General features: G+C 32.1%; 1 protein-coding gene across 1 annotated transcript in view; it reads right to left on the bottom strand.

Moving 5' to 3' along the window:
* Window positions 1–204: 204 nt before the first annotated feature.
* Window positions 205–20,580, bottom strand: part of LOC124355422 (peptidylglycine alpha-hydroxylating monooxygenase-like) — a 38,233-nt gene continuing 17,857 nt past the window's right edge. The window contains exons 3-10 of the mRNA XM_046806562.1: window positions 18,369–18,456; window positions 16,776–16,851; window positions 14,954–15,086; window positions 11,921–11,969; window positions 8,431–8,576; window positions 7,286–7,428; window positions 4,515–4,564; window positions 205–1,571 (exon numbers count right to left, since the gene is read on the bottom strand). Of these exons, the coding sequence (XP_046662518.1) occupies window positions 1,409–1,571; window positions 4,515–4,564; window positions 7,286–7,428; window positions 8,431–8,576; window positions 11,921–11,969; window positions 14,954–15,086; window positions 16,776–16,851; window positions 18,369–18,456 (848 nt within the window). The 3' untranslated portion in view covers window positions 205–1,408. The remainder of the gene's footprint in view (window positions 1,572–4,514; window positions 4,565–7,285; window positions 7,429–8,430; window positions 8,577–11,920; window positions 11,970–14,953; window positions 15,087–16,775; window positions 16,852–18,368; window positions 18,457–20,580) is intronic.

Genomic DNA, 20,580 nt, shown 5'->3' with positions numbered 1-20,580 from the left:
TTATCAATAACAGTGGAAAGATTAAGAGGTGGCAGCCTAGTAGATGCCAAATTAATGGATGAGGGGACAAAATATATAAGGTCAAATAAAAAATGGGTACAGATAGCAGTGGCTTAACCGATTTCAAGGAGATCGAGGTTCATTTTCAATTAGTTTCATTAATCAATTAGTTATTTCCAAAAACATTAATCTCTGAATAGTTACAAAAATATTCAGTTGAATGACCTGGAAACAATAAGAACAACATAATTATGGAAAATAGCTGCTTACTGTACTAATTTAATTAAGGTGTAAAAGTTTAGGGTTAATTTACTGTTAACTTTTACATATTATTCTGGAAAAACACTCTTAAACCATTGAGGTTATGCATAAATAAATAAATTTACATAGGAGAGTAATTAAAAATATAGGGCTATATATGTGGAGTTAATTTATTATAACTGTACGTGGTGGTGAAAAAAGTGAAACTGTGTTACCGGAAGGAAAGTTCCTTGTCATCTCCACGAGAACTGTACAACAGTCAACAGAATTGAGAACTGGAAATACCGTTCAGTCTGAATAACCACCAGTGATTTGATTGTGTGTTGTTATTGATTTCCATTCTTGTGTGTCTACTATTTGAATACAAAAATTCATATTAGTGAAAAAAATAAAAAATTTGTATATCTTGATATTTCCAGTGAGAAGTGATCATGTACTTTAGATAGCCATTATATTAGCTCTAATAAATAAAGATTATATTATGTTCCTCTTGTCATGCTCCGTATATTTATGTACACATTTAAAGGTAATTGTTTGGCTCATATCAAACAGTGATTAATTGTTCTACCATTTTGCATTGTACTTGATATTACTGTAAAGCATTGTTTTATTTTGATATGTATTCTCATTGAAAAACAGTACTTTATAATCCAACGAGAACGCATATCAATTTTGATTCATGTTTTTATATCACAATAAAATTGGATATTGTGATGTCATATTTTGATCACATCAGTAGAGAGTGCTAAAAATAACTTAAGTAATAAAATCTGTCAGCTGAGAGATGCCCATCTCAACTCTGTCCGATGTCTTCACGTGTCACAATTCGATCAAGGTTAAGTGACATTTGCTCCATGCATATTAATTTGGAAATTATCACACATTCTTTTACAGATGTTAAAATATTTTAAGTAAGAAATCCCCACACTGTAATATAAAGGTAAAATTACACAAGTAATGTGTTTACAGTTAAAGCCAGCAGTGGTGGGCGCGTACACACGAGATGCGTCTCTCCGAGTTCAGACTGAAAAAAATTGGCTAATTCTGAACTAGAGAGGGTCCCACTTGCTTCTTGAACAGATATGTTATCCCTTTTGCATTCGAAGAGTTCATCTTTTACGGTTACTAAATAATAATTTCTACCGATCTAGTCGAGCGTAGACGCGTCCTTGTCGGGAATGCTGTTAAGTAAACTCTGCCAGTAGAAGAGAGGAGGTCCTCGTGAGAAACAGTATTTCTGCTCCAATGGTTCACCCTCGTCCACGTAGTACATCAGGTAAAAGTTGCACATTTCGTCTTTGTTGGTCTGACTGCAACAACAGAAACACATGTGGACCACATTGTAATTATAAACTGTTTATTGTACAGTATAATAGGAGATGAAAATCAAAGAGCATTCAATTTTGAATAATCAACAGGTGCAAATATAAGTAGTAGTATTGATATTATTCAACAAATAAATTTTAAATCAACATCTTAAACTTTGATTTAGTATTCTTCCTGAGAAATGATGACGTTGTAAATCTTAAATATTTCATTGGGGTTAGCGGAAATGTTGTCATTAATAATATGAATACTGCCTATGCCCCTCTAGATTTAAAAAAATCTGTATATTGAAAACTTCACTAACTAAAACAGCAGCACCTGTCTGCCTATTGTTTTACTAGGATCTTCTATGTTAATCTACTGGAAATTACATTTCACATATATGCCATAACTAAAGTATCAACAGAAGATATATTTTTCCACGAATTAACAAAATGGGCAGCCCTGTTGATTTATGTTTCCATATTAGGTGCATTATTTCAGCAGTTATATGGAAAAGAATTTCAGACACTCTCGAGGCCAATGAAACTACATCCCTCTCCCTCTGTGACCTCAGCAAGGCGTTCGACATTGTGCCTCATGATATCCTCCTTAGGAATTTAAACTCACTTGGGGTCCAAGGTTTAGTTTTGAGTACTATTACCAGCTATCTCACAAACAGATCCCAGACCGTCTCTCTTGTTGGTGCGTGCTCGGCGGCCAGGGAATTGAAGCACGGGGTACCACAGGGTTCCGTTCTGGGGCCCTTATTGTTCCTAATCCTGGTAAATGACCTGTATTTAAGAATTAAGAATCTGTTTATTGTCGTCCCACAATATTACAATGCATTGACAAAGTCATTTTGTTATACATTTACACAGTATAACAAGATAGTATAAAATAAAATACATACTAGACACTTATGGTTAAAAGTACAAGTCAAAAGGAAATAAAATCTAAAAGGCTAAATCGTCTATACTACACAGAAGCATTTCATCTATACTATAAAAGGCTTTTTTCTTTTAACCACTTAATTACAACATTTTTAAAGTTTTTACAGGTAACATCCTTAGCAGACATAGGCAGCTTGTTAAACAGTTTGATACCAATATAAGAGTATGCGTGCTGAGTTTTTGTTAGTCTAGCGTGCTTTAGGTCAATAAGGTCTCGTTGTCTAGTGCAGTAGTCATGCTTAGAGCGTCTAAGTTTAAATAAATCTAGATTTTCCTTAACATACATTAAGCTTTGCAAGATATAAATGGAAGGAACAGTGAGTATACTATGCTTTATAAATAGTGGCTTACAAGAGTCAGTGACATTAAAATTAAACATTATGCGCAAAGCTTTCTTTTGGCATGAGAAGACCTCCTTAGCCCCACCTGAATTTCCCCAAAGAAAAGTTCCATACAAAAGATGTGAGTGGAATAATGCAAAGTATGCTTTCATTAATAGACTACAGCTTGTACAGGTTTTAAGTTTTTTTAGTAAAAATATAACTCTAGACAACCGAGCACAAAGAGCATCTGTGTGATGTTTCCAGGTAAGCTTAGAGTCTAAGTTAATTCCAAGTAGCTTAACTGACTTAGTTACAGAACTGGTGCTTAGGCTAAAGATGATGTTTTCTGTCTTATCTTCATTCACACATTTAAACGGATGTACACTTCTATTTGCAGATGACACTACCCTGATCTCAAGAGCTAGTGACCCTGAGGTGGTACTTAGGGAGGCTGACGAATTGCTACGTACTGCCAAGACGGTTTGCAAACAATAAATTAAAATTAAATGACGATAAAACCCAAACCCTTCTTTGCAGCCTGAATCGCGGAGCTGTTGGGCAGACGGGGAGGGGGGGGCTGTAAAGCTGCTGGGGTTCTGGCTGGATTCTAGACTAAGTTGGAATGCTCATGTCTCCAAGGAATGCTGAACTGTCTAGAGTGGTCTGCCTGCTCCGCAAACTGAGATACTATGTGACTGAGGAGTTTTTACTAATGGCATACCACTCCCTTTTCCACAGTCTTATAATGTACGGACTCCTCCTTTGGGGGCATTCTTCTGCTAGCGGCGACATCCTGCTGCTACAAAAAAAGGCTGTTGGGGTGATAGCTAGCCACCTGAACCACTGTAGGCCCATCTTTAAGCATCTGGGAATTCTCACAGTGCATGGCCAGTATGTCCTTGACTCCCTCCTTTACATACGGGACAACATAGATTCATTTGACAGAAGGAGCCAGGTACATGATCACCGCACTCATGGGGCCTGCCAGCTGGATGTGCCTCAATGTAGGCTCGCTGTGACTCAGAGGAGCTTCCCTACTTCAGCTCTTAACCTTTTTAACACCCTGCTGGAATATGTGCGAAATCTTGAGCTTGGCAAGTTCAAGAAACATCTGAGGGGCTGTTTGGTGGAGAGGCCCATTTATTCTCTAAAAGAATTGGACAGTGGGTTTTTTTTTGCATCCACCGCCATTGTGATTTGTATATAGTTTTGTGATTTTTATTTTTATATAGTTTTTGTAAAATGACGCAGTCAATCCGGTTTTACCGGTCATCGACGGAGCTACCAAGTATCAAGTAAGTTAATTTTTTGAACAAAATTGGAAAAAAAAACGTTCTTTAACATGTCTCATTTCCGACTGACTCATTTAACATACCAATAATCTGTGTGCATGGGTGCCGACTTCTCAAAATTATTGATGGGGCTCTAAAATATGAATTATTCTCTGAAGTAGTTAAAACTAAAACCACAACAAAATATTTAAATTTTACTACTTTTATGTAAACGTTCACTCCAAATATGCTTTAACATGAGGACTAATACATGCACAGCATAGCTTACGCTACGTTTAGAATTGTTTTTAAGTCAATTTCAGTAAAACTACGTAATAAAAATATTATTATAATCAAGTTTACACAAAATTCAAATTTAGAGTTAAAAATGCAATAATTACCCAATGTAGGTGACTGTTCTTCGTTCACTGACCATTGTACATCTAGCAGCCTGAAATGTAATACATACACAATTATCATTTTGATTTTATCATGATCAATGTATATTACAATTTAAATATGTATTTACTTTTATGCTTAAGGTATATAAATGTCTGGAATCAGTTTGGATAAAGAAGGAAACAGTACTGATGTAACTGGTATTATTCATGAGTTCTATACTTTTTTACTGTAAATTAATGTTAATAATAACTCAAAATTTCTGCTTTGTTGTTAGACAAACAGGCCGGTAACCCTCGAACTGGTGGTGTCTGCTCCTGTACTGGCACCCTTTTTTTAGTAGTTTGTAAGAATTACATTGAACTGTTGTATACCTCTCAAAACTCTTCAAATATACAACTTATTATACATCATTGTTTTCAGAATATTCCAAATAATAATAATAATAAATTATACTCATTAATATTTTCTTATTCTCAAAAAAAGTTTGATGTTTGAATGCGCTTGATATGAATTTTTTTTAATATTATATAACTTTGCACTATCTTATCATATATATATATGAAAGATTTATAAAACTCCAAAATACACAAAAGAAGCACGATTTTATCGCTACCAAAATGTAAATAGTTTTAGTGGCTTTACTTAAAACAAATTTTGGTTTTTTTTAGCAATTTTTGAAGTTTAGCGCACAAACCGCTAAGAATGTATTTTCAGCCATATACAATGGCTTTACAACATGGGTTATTCAACCTATATATGGCATCAATAATAATAATAAATTATCTTCATTAACATTTTCTAACTTTCAAAAAAATGTACAATGTTTGAATATTCTTGATAAGATATTTTTTGAATATTTTATAACTTTGCACAACTTCATCATACATGTGTGAAAGGTTTATATAAATTCCAAATCATACAAAAGAAACACTATTTTATACATACTAAAAATATACATAGTTTTAGTGCTTTTACTTAAAAATGTTTTACTTTTTTTAGCAATTTTTTAACTTTAGTTTTAAATCTACTAACATTGTATTTTTAAAATTTCTGTACAATTGCTTTACAACACTGAAATTCAACCATATATGACTTATTATCAGTTTCCTGGAAAACTAAAGGAATAATAATACTCGCTTATTATTGTTGCTTATTACATTATATACAATAACCGATTTCTGAAGCGACTGCTTACTGCCATATATATGGCAGTTGCTAGTTGGAGGGTTAACCCATTGTGGATCACTGATGAACTAATTCAACACATTAGCCGGGTTAGCATCTCAGTGATGAGTTCAGGTTGCAAAAACAATTTATATCAAATTTATTCCCTATTAGTTTTAATTATGTTTTGTAGACAGTGTGAGCATGTCATTACTATCTAGTGAATGTTTTTAACAATGATCCTTCTTCAGTTTTCTCAAACACGTTTGTAAATATTCTGTAGATTTGCAGTTCTATGCAGAAGTTGAAGAGACAGCTGAATTAATTCTCTATGTAGCGTTACTGATATATTATTGTTACTGGAACACGTGTGACCAAACAAATCAACTTGCAATGGATTGAATCATTCAAAAACCTTTTTACAATGCAGTAAGCAATAATTTAGTCAGTAAACATTTTCAATGGTAGCTAATAAAATTCTACAACAAACGAATAATGAAAGCATGACAGTCATGCACTGATTGCAAATCATAAATGGTCTATAGTTAATGAATAACCAACTGTACAGTAACAATGCTAGAGTTAAATGTTTGAAAAGGCTGAAACTAATTTCTAGAGTTAAATGTGTCTGTGATACATTGTATATAATCAGCAGTTCATACATATTTTAACAGGGACAAACAATTTGTCTTTCATACTGGAACATATTCTTTACAACTTTTGAACTTGTACTTTGTAATGATTTTGCAGGACTTGGTAGTGAGGCAAACAGAGTACGGGAACTCCACATATTCACAGCTGCTACCATTTTTCTAAGGCTTCAATTTTATCTTTCACTTGAGGAAACTTAAAGCCCACTAATATATTTTTCAAATAATGTAATTACTTGTACTGAACCAAATGTTGGAATACAAAGTAGAAAACATTTCTTGAAATTTTACTAAATTGTTGACGTATCTCTCAACTGTGTATTTTTTTGTAAACATGTGTCTGACAATTCCATCAAAGTAATTGAAATTGTCTTTTATATAACAATGGATATAAAATATACACATAATCAAAAACTCAGTTGATTGTGGAACGGAGATCAGATTCTGAATCTGCCTCACGATCCACAGATCAAAACTCAGTGTACCGAACATAGATGCATATCACCTCCACATTAGTAACAAGCGGTGGGAAACAAGAAAGGCTTTGTTTGAGAGACTTTGTTTCTCATCTAGACCAAAGACCAAGAGAACTAAAATCTACGACTCCTGTCTTGTTTCCGTGAACCGTGGTGAGAAGGTGAAGTCACTGATGGTACACAAATATAAATTCTATGTGAACGTGCACAATTTTTACATCATAAATTAAACAATAAAAACCTCTTCACAAATTTCTTCACCAACGTTGTCGTTCATTACTTTGTTCAGAACTAAAGTTACAATCCATTTACACCATACCTATCGTTTTAGGGAAAATGACCAGTATTAGAGGGTTAAAAAATCTCAAAATTAAAGCAACAAACTCGGATATGAATGAATATTTAGCCTTGCACTTCACAAGCAATATTAAAGCAATGCTTGCGATTCTCATAACTCATATAATGCAGATCAACACTTACAAGGATGTCACCCTCTGAGATAGACACCTGGTTGGCTACCGGGTAGAACATCTGGGGTAACAGAGGGTCCTTCTTGCCGATCAGTGTCCAGTGATGTCTGCCACGGCTGTCAGTTGTCACCAGGTACCCTGAGACGACCTTACCTAAGAACAGAGAACATCAGCTTATCGTGAGCTTTCATGCTAACATGAACAAAGAAAATCATCTTATTGTGAGCTTTTTTACTGACATGAACACAGAAAATCATCTTATCGTGAGATTTCTTACTAACATGAACAGAGAACATCAGCTTATCATGAGCTTTCTTACTGTCATGAATTTAGAATCAGCTTATTGTGAGCTTTCTTACTGACATGTACAGAGAACATTAGCTTATATTGTAAGCTTTTTTACTGACATCACACCATCTTAGGATCTTAAAATCACTTACATTAATGTACTTCTTACTTTAAGTGTAATGAACTTATTTAACCAGGCCAAAATTTGCTCAATAAACCTATTAATATCTTATATGACTTATAGATAATGCAAAAAGAAAAAGAGTATGTGCTAAAAAACTCACACAGAGATTACTTGTTGTATGCGTGATTAACTGATACTCACTGTATCAGTGATAATTTCGGGTGTTATTTTTCCCACAAGAGTACTTACTACAAGTACAAGTACAATGAAATTTATTAGAACAATTACCACATGCAACTTTTTCATTAATTACAGAAACAGTCACAATTGATTCTTCAACAGCAGCCGTCATTAATCCAAATCTCTTGTAACACTATTTTCTAATATAGTGCTACCATATGTGTGTGTAAGACTAGCTTACAGGAGTGCTCTTGCGAATATTTGAATAGGTAGCTAGCTATACAATAAAATATAATGAGCAATAAATGAAAATTGAAAGAAATATTACAGTACCTTTGCACAATGTAAGGTTGCACACATAATTATGCAAGTTTTATATATCTTTGCAGCTGTATTTTTTAAAGTTCTCCGGCAGAAAGCAGTGAGATGTAAACACCCTTCCTATACATGCTACCTCTAACCTTATTGCATTTCCAGTTAAACTCAGGTCTCAATTTCCCCAAAATAATTAATATTTTAAAATTTTGACAAAATATTCACAGAAAGAAATTTTATCTACTTACCGAGGGAATGAGTGTGTGTTCGGAAAGCGAAGGGGTGTATGGTTTTGTTTTCCGAGATGGCACAGGCAGTCTCCATGTGTTCTGTGGTCATAGGTGGTATCATGCCTGCTGTGCCCAACAAGTACACTCCAGCCAGTTTGGACTGTCTGTCAACATTATAATACCAACACGTGATACATACGTAACTTATACATGATATGAGTAACCAAGTTAATGTACAGGTATACAGTGTATGTGTGGTACATATTACAAATAAAAGTTACTATAGACAAACCGCTCAAAAAGAAACCTGTGCTGAAGCAAATATCTGAGCAGCCACGTGCAGGAGGGGCCTTTCTTCAGTGGTGGGGAGTGGGACAAGCATCTCCTTGTCTCTGTTTTATCTGATGTGTGGGTCGTGTCTCGCTCGCGACATTTCATTTACACTGTAGCTACTACTTACCTATTCTATAAGTTTATTGTATTTTTGTGTGTAGGCTTATAAAAGCGTAAATAATTAACTGAACAGACTAATGTAGCCATAGACGTATCCAGGGAGATTACGTTTTTGGTGTGAGTGCTGAGCAGTGCTGTCGACTGGGAGAGTGTGACATCACTGTGGTGGGGGGGGTATTTACCCCACCCTGGGGTGAACTAAAATCGCCCAGTGTCTTTTTGTAAGCGGTTTACCTAGAGGGTCTTATGATTACCATATTTTAATAACGGATAACAAAGGTGTATATTCTGAATTTTTTAATAAAAAAACCTGTTCTAAATAAATTGAAAATTTTGCTTCAAGTAAACTAAGATCAGATTATATACTAAGTATCAGGTGCACAATTGAGATATAAACAAGATGAGACAATGAGAATTCACTTGGATAACACTATATTTTTATACCTTGTAATCTAGGTGTTTCTGATTTACAAACTATTTAAATTGTTCGTTTTGAGCTTTTTTGTCGTCAACATGTTTTGGATCTCTTCAGATGGGTATGACTCCAGATTCCAAATGCTGCACTATGAGGAAGGTGAAATTCAACATTCATATTGAATCAACCCTTTCCACCATAGCAATGTTATTATATACAAATATGTTATAACATTATTTTACTTTATGAAATAATAAAAAGGAAATCTAAAGGAAATAAACAATCATGTGAAATATTAAATGAAAACTAAAAATATTTATTAGATTAAAAATTGATCACAGAGACATATATTCTTTCAAATAGATGTTATCAGTTCAAAGCCGAATGTTGTGTGAATACCCATAAGATACTAGAGTATAAGGTCATGGGTTACTGCACCCGTCACAATGATAACTCTGCTATTAGCATTACAAACAAAAAATTTAAAGATAACAGTTTTAGATGAAAGTAGGCCTTGCAGTCAAACTAGGCAACAGCAACGTCAAATGTTAACTATTAGAAAATCATACCTATATCATAGTAAACACATCATTATAATAACAATTAATATAGCTACTGGCCTGAAATACTTTATGTAAGTTCATAATAACTAAATGAAACATAAATAAAAATGTGCAATAATTTACATTCACAAATTTTTTAAGGGTTTTTTTTTATTCCTGTAATATTTTTTATACACCATTTTACAATAGTCATATTTAAACAAAACTTAACAAACAAAAAAAGCATGAGCTTAATTATTACCAAGTTATTAATTGAAAACTTAATAAATATTTATTTTCTATTTAATAATATAACTCTAAAGTTAAAAATATTGTATTTTGGTAAACTTGAATACTAATCTTATATATTTATAAAAGACTAAAATTTGCCAAATCTTTGTAAAGTATCTATTATTCCAGACCCAGGCATTACTGAAACTAGAATACAATCTGGATCATCAGACCACACAGCTCAATTATGTAAGCTTCTCAACACATACTTCACCCATATAGCTGAAATTACTCTGCAGAAATCTCAACAGCAGAGGGAGAACAGACTAGTGGAAGGGCATGAATCTACTACAAATCTTCCCACACAACCATTATAAATGACTCCCACAACTCAGAAACAGGTCAAATTTGTAATCTGCAGCCTAAAATATAAATGATTTAGTAGTGATGATGAGTATTCAACCAAAATTGTGCTGAAGAATTATAATTAATCTCACACTACAATTATAACTAAATCGTTTCCACGGGGTTATTTTCCCTCTGCACTGAAAATCCCTAGAATATACCCCAAACACCAAAAAGGACCACCATCAGAACATGAAAATTACAGACTAATATCACTGATCTCAACATTTTCCATAATTATTGAAAAATTAGTTTTATGAAGACTAATGGATATCTTAAACAACATAACTTGATTTCTGACTGCCAGCATGGGATTTGGAAACTGAGATCAACAAACACTGCTATCATCAGCCTAGTCGAGACCATCGTTAACAAAACTGATGATAAAAAGTTGACATGGTACCAGACAACATCAGAAACCTATTAGGAAATATACTCAAGAAATAACTTCAAGATTTTCTAGTGAAAAGACCAGTATACACTCTGGAAGAGTTCCTGACAACACCAAGTAGTAGACAGTTAACTTAAACATTGTTTGTTTATGCCATTGTTACTGTACTTGGTTTATTTTGATTGAATTGATTAATATAAATATTGACTCTGCTACAGGCGTTCAAGAAATGAAAAATATTATAAAACATTTAGGCTAGAGTTTCTTAATTTTCACTTTAATGATTTATTATTGTTACTTAATATTGGAGCATTAATGTTTTTAGTAGTTTTTATTATAATACTGATGTTATGTTTAATTATGGTTTAGTTATATGTTTAATGTAGTTTAGATTATTCATTCTGTTACCAATTGACAGTATAATATGAAACAGTAAATCAATATTTACAACCTAAAAGAGTGTTTGATAGTACAAACAAAAAAGAAAGAATAAATCAATAACTTCGCTATATTTAATTTTCAGAATATTTCATCATGCATGTTATTTTTGAGTTTTTAGTTTTCTGACCCATTTTTAGTATTGTTGCTTGGTGTAAGCATTCTTAATCGTAAAACAGTTAAACAACAGTTTACATTAATTTTGACACAATACACAAAATATAACAGACTACATGAATAGTACAAGTTAGGCTAGACAAACACAGCAGCACATTGCTTGACTTGGTAACAGAAACTATTTGTTATTTAAGTTCCTGTTAGATGTTTTGGTAATCAGTTTTTACCTTAACTTGTGTTGCCTCCTTAAATAGAATAATATCGAGAACAAAGGAATTTCGCTATCTCATTCTCAGTCCTATTGTATTCATTACACTGCAAAGCAATGACAGTTTGGTTATGTTATAACCTCACTTTGTACACTTATCTGTTACATACAACATGTATTACTTAATAATTATTTAAATAATAAAACTAGTGTGCTAATAATAAACCATGCGTAAAACTGGCAGAAGTTTATAAAGAAACCCCTTGAATTCATAATAGCCAGTTAAAAAATATTTGTACTATACTTACGGCCGTTCCGTGTAGTACAGAAATACCCCAGAATCATCTGTACTGCCATCTGAAACAATAATAATACAATGAATTCTGTAACAGATTTTTACTGAAATAAAATGTAAAATTTAATAAAACACATTTATCCAGCCTGTTGTCACCTTAGAAAATAAATTACGTTTAACCTTTGATTACATTAATTTGCTACACACACAACAGTATAATTAAAGGATTAACTAATTGTTTATTCTTATTTCAAGGTAAAATAAATAAACAACTGGTTATGACATAACAAAGTGAGGAAGGCAATAGTTTTTATTAGATTATGTTAATAGAAGATTCAATCTCTTGTAAACGTTGGTTTCTTACAAGAAGAATAGAAAAAAAACTGTTTTACTGGCTAAAATATTGAGCCTGGAATTATTTTTATTTAGAATTTAAACTATGAGGATTGTTTGGTATGTTGATTATTTTGCCATCTGGATGTTACTGAGGCATATTACTGAGAGTATAAAGATCATTCCGTCAATTACGTTTCACAACAAACAGCTCTCCTAGTCATTAATAAGTCCTTGCTGTTAAAAACTGTGCAACCAGTAGAGATTTCAAACAACTCTCCTAGTCATTAATAAGTCCTTGCTGTTAAAAACTGTGCAACCAGTAGAGATTTCAAAACAACTCTCCTAGTCATTAATAAGTCCTTGCTGTTAAAAACTGTGCAACCAGTAGAGATTTCAAACAACTCTCCTAGTCATTAATAAGTCCTTGCTGTTAAAAAACTGTGCAACCAGTAGAGATTTCAAACAACTCTCCTAGTCATTAATAAGTCCTTGCTGTTAAAAACTGTGCAACCAGTAGAGATTTATCTTATATTGTGCTCTGAATAAGAAGTATATTTTTTCTATCTACAGTAATAAGCTGACAATGATTAACCAAAGCATTAAAAAGATTAGGGAAAATTTTAGGTTACTATTACAGATTTTTTTAAATTTTTGTTATTTCACTTGTACCTAAACTTAAAAAAATATTTGTATTTGTTTTTACTGTTGGCTAATAATGTGTAACAGTACATAACCTAACTTTTAAGAAGAAAGAAACATCCTGTATTTGGTGATAACATAGAAATAGTTTTTAGCATTAACACTAGAAAACTAATGCCTTCTTCAATAGTGAAAACTCGTTGTACATCAGAAAAATAATGGTATAGATGCATTGGTTTGGATGTAAAATACATTTCTTTTTCAAAGCAGTTTAAAAAGAGGTGGTACATGATATAATTACCATTTTACAATTATTTTTGAAATTGTGGCATTTACTTGATTATTTAGTGAAGAATTTGTTATAGTTTGAAGAAGAACAATATGTTTTATTTAGGAGGCTGTGCAGATTTATTAGTGTACTGCTGTTATTGCTGCATACACTGTCAAAGTATGAGGTAAACTTTACATCCTGACAGAAAGTGTTTTATTCCACTTTTACAGCTATACATCAGATTATGGTAAAAGCTGCCTAAAAATTTATACATCAATATAAAGCAAAGATTATCAGCTGTTACACAAAATTAAAATTATTATGATATGAGCAAGACTTTTTGCAAGAGAATAATATGTTTTACTGTTTCTGTGTGTACATTTTATAAATTTTTGAATTTAAATTTCTTAAGTATGAAGTGAAGTAAAAATTATTGCTCACAAATACATTTGACAACATACTTTTGTAATATTTATATAATAAGAAACTATGAGCTATTGTATTTTTTGCCAATTTTAAATTAAACTGTCTATTTTTTAATTTGGGGAAACAAAGAGCAAAATACGAGGGCTATCATAAAAGTACCTGCCCTTTGATTATCAAGAAAACAATCAATCAGATAAACATATGTTATTATTACAAGATTATATTTTACTATACAAGAAAAAGATATATATTTCACTTTCCAATTCACAGACTTTATTTGTTACAGCGTTCGCCACAGTATTTTGGAAGATTATACAATAAGTTACTTACTAGATTTAAATAAATTCAGAAATTCAATGAATTTAAAATAAGTTTAAGATATTTTAAAAGAAAAAATAATACTCTATTAAAGAGTATCTATGTATTACAATAATTTAATAATATTATGAATATAAATACATTTTATTTTTATGACTGTCTTATAATCATAACAATAATGTACACATTTAATTGTATAACATTATACTTAATTAATTAAACTCTTGACTTTGACGATGTTTCATAACTCATAGTAATATAAGGTTCTATTTTATATTTTGACAATGTCACCTATTCTTCCAGATGTGCTGGATTGAAAGAATGTATATTATGTAAACTATGACAATAAAGAATTTGAATTTGAATTATATCCATCCAAAAACTATAAATTTCCTCAATTTTTCTAGATAAATGTAATTAAGATATAAGAATTATCACATCCTTTGACTAACTTAGAAATGCCTTCATCAAAAAATTCTGCCGCTTTTGCCGTTACTTGAAACGCTGAGAGACCATTTTTCATGTCCATAAAGATATGATAATCAACTCAAAGGTTGTGAAATGCCCATCTTCTCTGTTTCGTTGATCCTGTCAACAAGTTCATCACTCACCACTGATGGCCTGCCACTTCTTTCTTCATTGTGGGCGTTTTTTTGTTAAACAAATGAACCCATTCATGTACACTCCCTTCGTCCATAAAGTTTGGCCCATAAACGGCACAAAGTTCCCTATGAATACCTGCCATTGAATATTGTTTTGCTGTAAAAAACCTAATTAAACTACACACTTTGCATTTGGCAGGAAACTCGATTGCGGGACACATTTTGCAAAGCTATAAATAATAGACATGCGCTCATATGACCTTCTATAAACCTTCATAAATTATATGTATATATAGTAATAGTTTAAGCTATACTTAATAATTTTGTATATAAGCTATTAATAAGTTATATGCCAAGTTCATAAAGGTTCTGAGCAATTAATTAAATGTATAATATTATTAACTGCCTTTTAAACTTATTGAACAGACTGATTAACTGAGGCATTGATTCTTACCTTTAAACTTGTCTATGGTAGCATAGTGCACCTGTAGCACAAGGTATTGAATGGGTGAACGCCCTCCGACCTTGAAGCCCACATCCTGCGGTAACTCAAGCTTAGGAGCATCTCTGGCCCAGGCATACAGAATCTGTACATACAGACTACATCAGATATGGAAAATACTGAATCTCTTTTATACTTTCTACATCTATCCATAGAAAATATTTGAAGAGAAAATTATGTTTTATACAACAAACATAGTAAGTTCTAAAACAATCTTTTTTTTATGCACTGTATAAACATATAATTTGAGACATCCAAAAGTATGTCACTGCAGAAGTACAACTCTCTATTGGCCCTAGACCTGCAAGTGTTCTTATTACCTTTTTTGGAGTACTAAGATCTTGTTAAGATTATACTGAGATGTTCCTCCCCACACTGATATACTATATTTGATGTGGGATTCAAAAACAGCATGGTATGTTGTCTTCACTGCTTCCAGTCCTCCTATCCACTTAATTTTTCTCAATGCTTATATTTTAGATCCATTTTTTTGGTTATACTGTTTGTATGATCAGTCCAGTTAAGATCTCTATCAATTATTATGCCTAACAGCTTTGATTGGTTTTGATAATATGTTTTGGATATTATGAATGTGTTAATGTCTTATGGTAAAAACTGATTTGTGTGGTCTTTGATGGGTTCATTGCTAGGTCAATTTGCAGGCAGTAATGTTTTGTTTGCTGATATAACAATGTCCTTATGCAGGCCAAGTGCAGTGTAATTTTGTATAGGAGGGATTGCATTATCTGTACATACAATATTTTTTACATTGTCAGCATTGATGTAATGTGAGAAATCATTAATAAAAAGACAAACAAGAATGGGTCTAAACTGAACCCTATGGGACTCCTCTATTCACTAAATATGTTTGAGATCTGAAAGTGCAGCTTTGTCCATTTATAGTTTTCTGCAGTTTAACAATATGTTTGCGTCCCTCAAGATAGCTAGCTTTTCCTTAAACTCCCAGTGTTTATAGTTACCTTAGAATCAGCAAATGCCCTAAACAGACGAAGGCCTTACCGTAATCTAAAAGGACTGCTGATAAGTATTGATTGTCTTGAAGGTGGTCGATTACATACACAACTAAGCTTGTAATTGTACTTATGGTAGATGTTTCTTTGAGAAAACCATATTAACTTTTTGCTATGAGATCATAGTGCTCAAGGTGAGTTAGCATTTTTTAGACTACAATCTTCTCTTCAACTTATGAAAAGGTGGGGATCAGTGAGATAGGGAGATAGTTTTCTGCTTTAGTTGTAAAACCTTCTTGTGTTTTGGAGTCTTAGGAAGTTTCAAACGAGATGGGAACTGACTGATAATGAATGATTTATTTATTGTAATCACAAGTGGTACTGCTAACCATAGCAGAGAGTGGTGAAGTGGTGTTCCTAGAGTGTACTATAGTAAACTGAGTACCATCTTTCTGTAGCAAATCTAGCTTGTAAGTTGTCAAGGTTTCTTGCTTGTTTATTATAAAACTGTGAATTTATAAAAAGTTGTGGGTTTGGGTATTGCATTTCAGTATTCTAACAAAGACCAAGATATTTTGCCCAATAATGGGGTTTGAACTCCGAAACTGGTAGCTGTATCTGTTACAAACTAGAACTGAAGACATATATAATGCACACAATCCTCCTTTATTAATTGATTCATTTCTGGAGCTATTACCAAAAATAAACATAATAGCCTAAACCTGTGACAGCTGCAATGTTCAAACTAAATTTGTAAAAAAGTATTAAAAGTTAATAGAACTTTTAAATAAAGATAGACGTACCGTGGATCCAGATTCACAGACAGATGCGGTCTCATATGATTCTTGCTCTGAAGTAGAGGCCATTTCTCCACAATTCCTGCCACAATGAGATGTTACACGTTAAGAGAGCTGTATGAGAACCAGATCAATGACAGCTGTGATTAAAATTATATTGTATTGTGTCTATTTTCATGATTAAAATATACATCAAAAATATATATTATTTTTTAGTCTTATTGTCAGTCTACATTTATATTATTTTATAAACTAATAGTTTTTCTGTTATCCTAAGAAAACAGTTTTCACTTCAGGAATATATGTATGGTCTCAAGGATCTATTCTGTGACCATAATTTTTTATATTTATTACCCTGGATGTAATTTTTACTGGATTTTTTTGGAAATTTTACTGGAAGATGAACTAGCATCTATTTAAATGCATATAACAAGCACATAACATTACAAGAAAAATGTTTAATGATCCTTTTCCTTAATATTTTTTTTATGAAGCTTCAAAAACATGTTTTAAGAAAAAGTGGTAACTGAGGGTAAACATTTTGGCCATGAAGACAAAAAATTACTGTTTCAAACACTTAAAATTTGCTTGTTTTAACCCTTGTGAATTTTTGACGAGATATTTCGTCACACAGTGGCACGGTGACAAACTCAACTCAGCTCGTCAGAGCCTACTAATAGTTATAATAATGGCTGGTGGATTATAGTACTGTGTTTTCAAGGTAACTTAGTAATTATACCATTTTCCAACATCTGTGTTACTTTACAAGTGTCTACAATCCTGATGACTATGACTCAGCGTGAACCTGAGAGTGTTAACAACAATCCACATTTAGTTTAGCTTATAATATTATCCATTTAATAGCCCTAATCATGTGTTGTGTTGTTGTGTAATAATCTGATATTTTCAACAGGTATACATAAAAATATCAGTAAAAGTCTTATACTGTTGTACAATATATTTGAACCAAAATGTATTTAACTTTAACGCAAGGCTAAAGATAAGTTTGAGTAAGAACACTGAGAATTTGTATCCGCTGAGTCACACTCAAACAATTCAGTCCACAATGGCTGAAAAAGTGATAACAATTAAATAGAAAACACCATTGTGAGAAACTAATAAAAAAACTCAATTGTTGTTTCTTTGTTAAAGTTTGTTATTCACGAAGGATGATTTAATAGGATAACAAGATTGCAGACTGTTATTGTCAGTGTTATATGTTATAAAAATATGTAACTCCCATATATTCTTAAACAAAGTTTTAGTAACATTAAATGATGAAAAATGTTTGAAATTTTGTTATTTGTTTTATTTTGTTACTTTCAAATGTTCATCATCAGAAATAAAGTTAACTTAACAATTAAAGCTACGGTTTATTACACGTTATTTTACTATGTTTTACAGTATGATGTTGAATTTTTTTGTGAAAATCCGTTTATAGTAATAAACTTTTAAAATTAAAAATATTAACAGAACAATTTTATTTTAAAACAGTGATATTTACATTTGTTAACGATAATGAGCCATTAAAATTATGAAAATCGATGATGCTGGAGATTGGTAACAATCACGCATATAATCCAGAATAACGGAACTCACCATACAGGTTTGTTACTCCCAGGCTTTGTGCAACCATACAGCAGCATGTGATGAGCTGTGTTCATGGTAGCATTTGGTTCAAACCCCACTGAAACACAAAAATTACTTTGTTCAATGTAATAAAATATTCATTGCAAAAAACAAATTAAAATCTTCCTACTTATTTAAATAAGTGAATTCTTACAGTCTTTCTTGTTAGTAGACGACAGTGTGTGACCGTACTGAGGGTGCCATATCTGATTGCAAAACTGTTTTTTGTGGTGTACCACAAGGATCTGTACTTGGACCGTTAAATTACACATATTACAGCTAAGTAGTACAGTATAGTACTTCTGTACGTTAGTTATTAACCTGAGGAAGAGATCAGATTGCAGATCTTGAAATATACATTGCAACATTTAATGAATGATAACATTGAACAGAACAACACTGAATGATTGTTCTACATTTTGTAATATATAACGATGGCAAATGTCTAAAATTCTATTTTCCTTTCAAATCTTCCATCATCAAACTAACTTTAAACAGAGAAGAACAACATGCCAACAACTCACATTGATTGACAACGTGTCGTCTCAGCTGAACATGCAAAACAAACTTTACACTAATGTCAGAACAAATGAAAATCTCCAAGATGAACTTAAAACACTTGTACACAATCGCGACTTTTACAGAAATTCTTTTACAAATCAGATTACTCATATCAGCTTACTTATTCCTACAACTTTCGTGATAGTACACAGAATTAGTCAAAATAAAAATTTTTAGATTTTATCCATACAAGACTATTTAATCTTGTTTAAAAAAGAAGAGCTGGTCTGATATAGCTAACAATTAACATTTTAATTCACAGCTTTTTTGCTGACACAAAAGTGCTGACATGGCTTCCTAGATCCAATTGTATGAGTGTAAAGACAGAGAGTAGTTACAAAAAAAAATGCTTTACCTTACTGCACACTGACAGGTATGACAGTCATTTTAAAAATAAAGTGTCTGATGCATGGACTATGATACTGATAGGTTTGGCTGGGAAGAAACCGGAGTAGTATTGATATAGCCAAAGGAAAGATGCAATAAATCGGCTAAACATCATAAAGCCAGTCATGTAACCCCTTCGCCAAATGATTTTTTCTGGCTCCTGTACTCATTCTGCTCGGAGTGCTAGTTATAAGCACGTAACAAACAATTGTCTCTGTGTCAGAAAAATGTTCAGTGTCCAGAAAAAACAAAGATGAACATCAAATTTTTTTGGAAAATTGGAAAATCTGCAAGCGAAACATTTGTAATTTTACAGTGTTGATTTTTTATCACGAACAAAAGTCATTGAGTGGTTTAAATAATTTAAAGATAGCTGCGAAAACACACTGATTACACTCGCACTATGATGTTTACATGAGTGACGGTTAAGGGAAAATCTGTAATTAGTATTTAACAAGTTTTAAATTAAAATTTATGAAAAGAAACCGTTTTAATTTAAGTACAAGCAGTTAGTTGTTGAAATAGCGCACCGACATCCACGATATAACATTGAACGCTCAGCGTTGGCGGTCCTCGACTTTTTCACTCTGTGGTATTAGCTCGGGGTACTGTACGTGTTAATATGTCTGCAGCTGTTACGGGGTTAAGCAAGATGATCACTATACAGGAAAAATGTATAATAACTATGTTGGTTCTCATACGAGTTTTGATAAATTTAATGAATTGTGCGATAAAATTTAGAAAGAAGATGATGAATTTTTAACTGTAATCTAATTTCAAAACATAAAAATGGAAAATATATGAATAAACTCTCTAATACAATAAACATGTGATAAAATATTTTAATACAATAAACGTGTTATAAAATATTTTCTATAGTCTTTGAAAGTAACAGAAAACAATAAATTAGTGTTTAGTTTTTCACTTTCATGTTTTGGGTTTTAATACTTATTTTTTATGATTCACGCTTACATTTTCACGATTTATGTTTACCTTTCACGGTTACGTTTTCACAATTCAAAAGTTTTCTTAAATGGCAAACATACCTTCTGAAGAAACATAAATACTTGATCAAATTAAAAAGAAATTAAATAATTTAAAGAACAAATTAAATTTGATGAAAAAGAACAAGAATTTATTTTTAAAATTAACCAATCTGTAACTTCTTCTAGTAAAAATGTTGAAGATGAAATTGAAATTTTTTAATCAAAATATTAAGGATTTGGGTGCAATT

Source organism: Homalodisca vitripennis, chromosome 2 (assembly GCF_021130785.1).
Source record: "Homalodisca vitripennis isolate AUS2020 chromosome 2, UT_GWSS_2.1, whole genome shotgun sequence".
NCBI lineage: Eukaryota > Metazoa > Arthropoda > Insecta > Hemiptera > Cicadellidae > Homalodisca > Homalodisca vitripennis.
The sequence above is the reverse complement of the archived record's forward strand: the minus strand, read 5'-3'. Positions and strand labels throughout refer to the sequence as shown.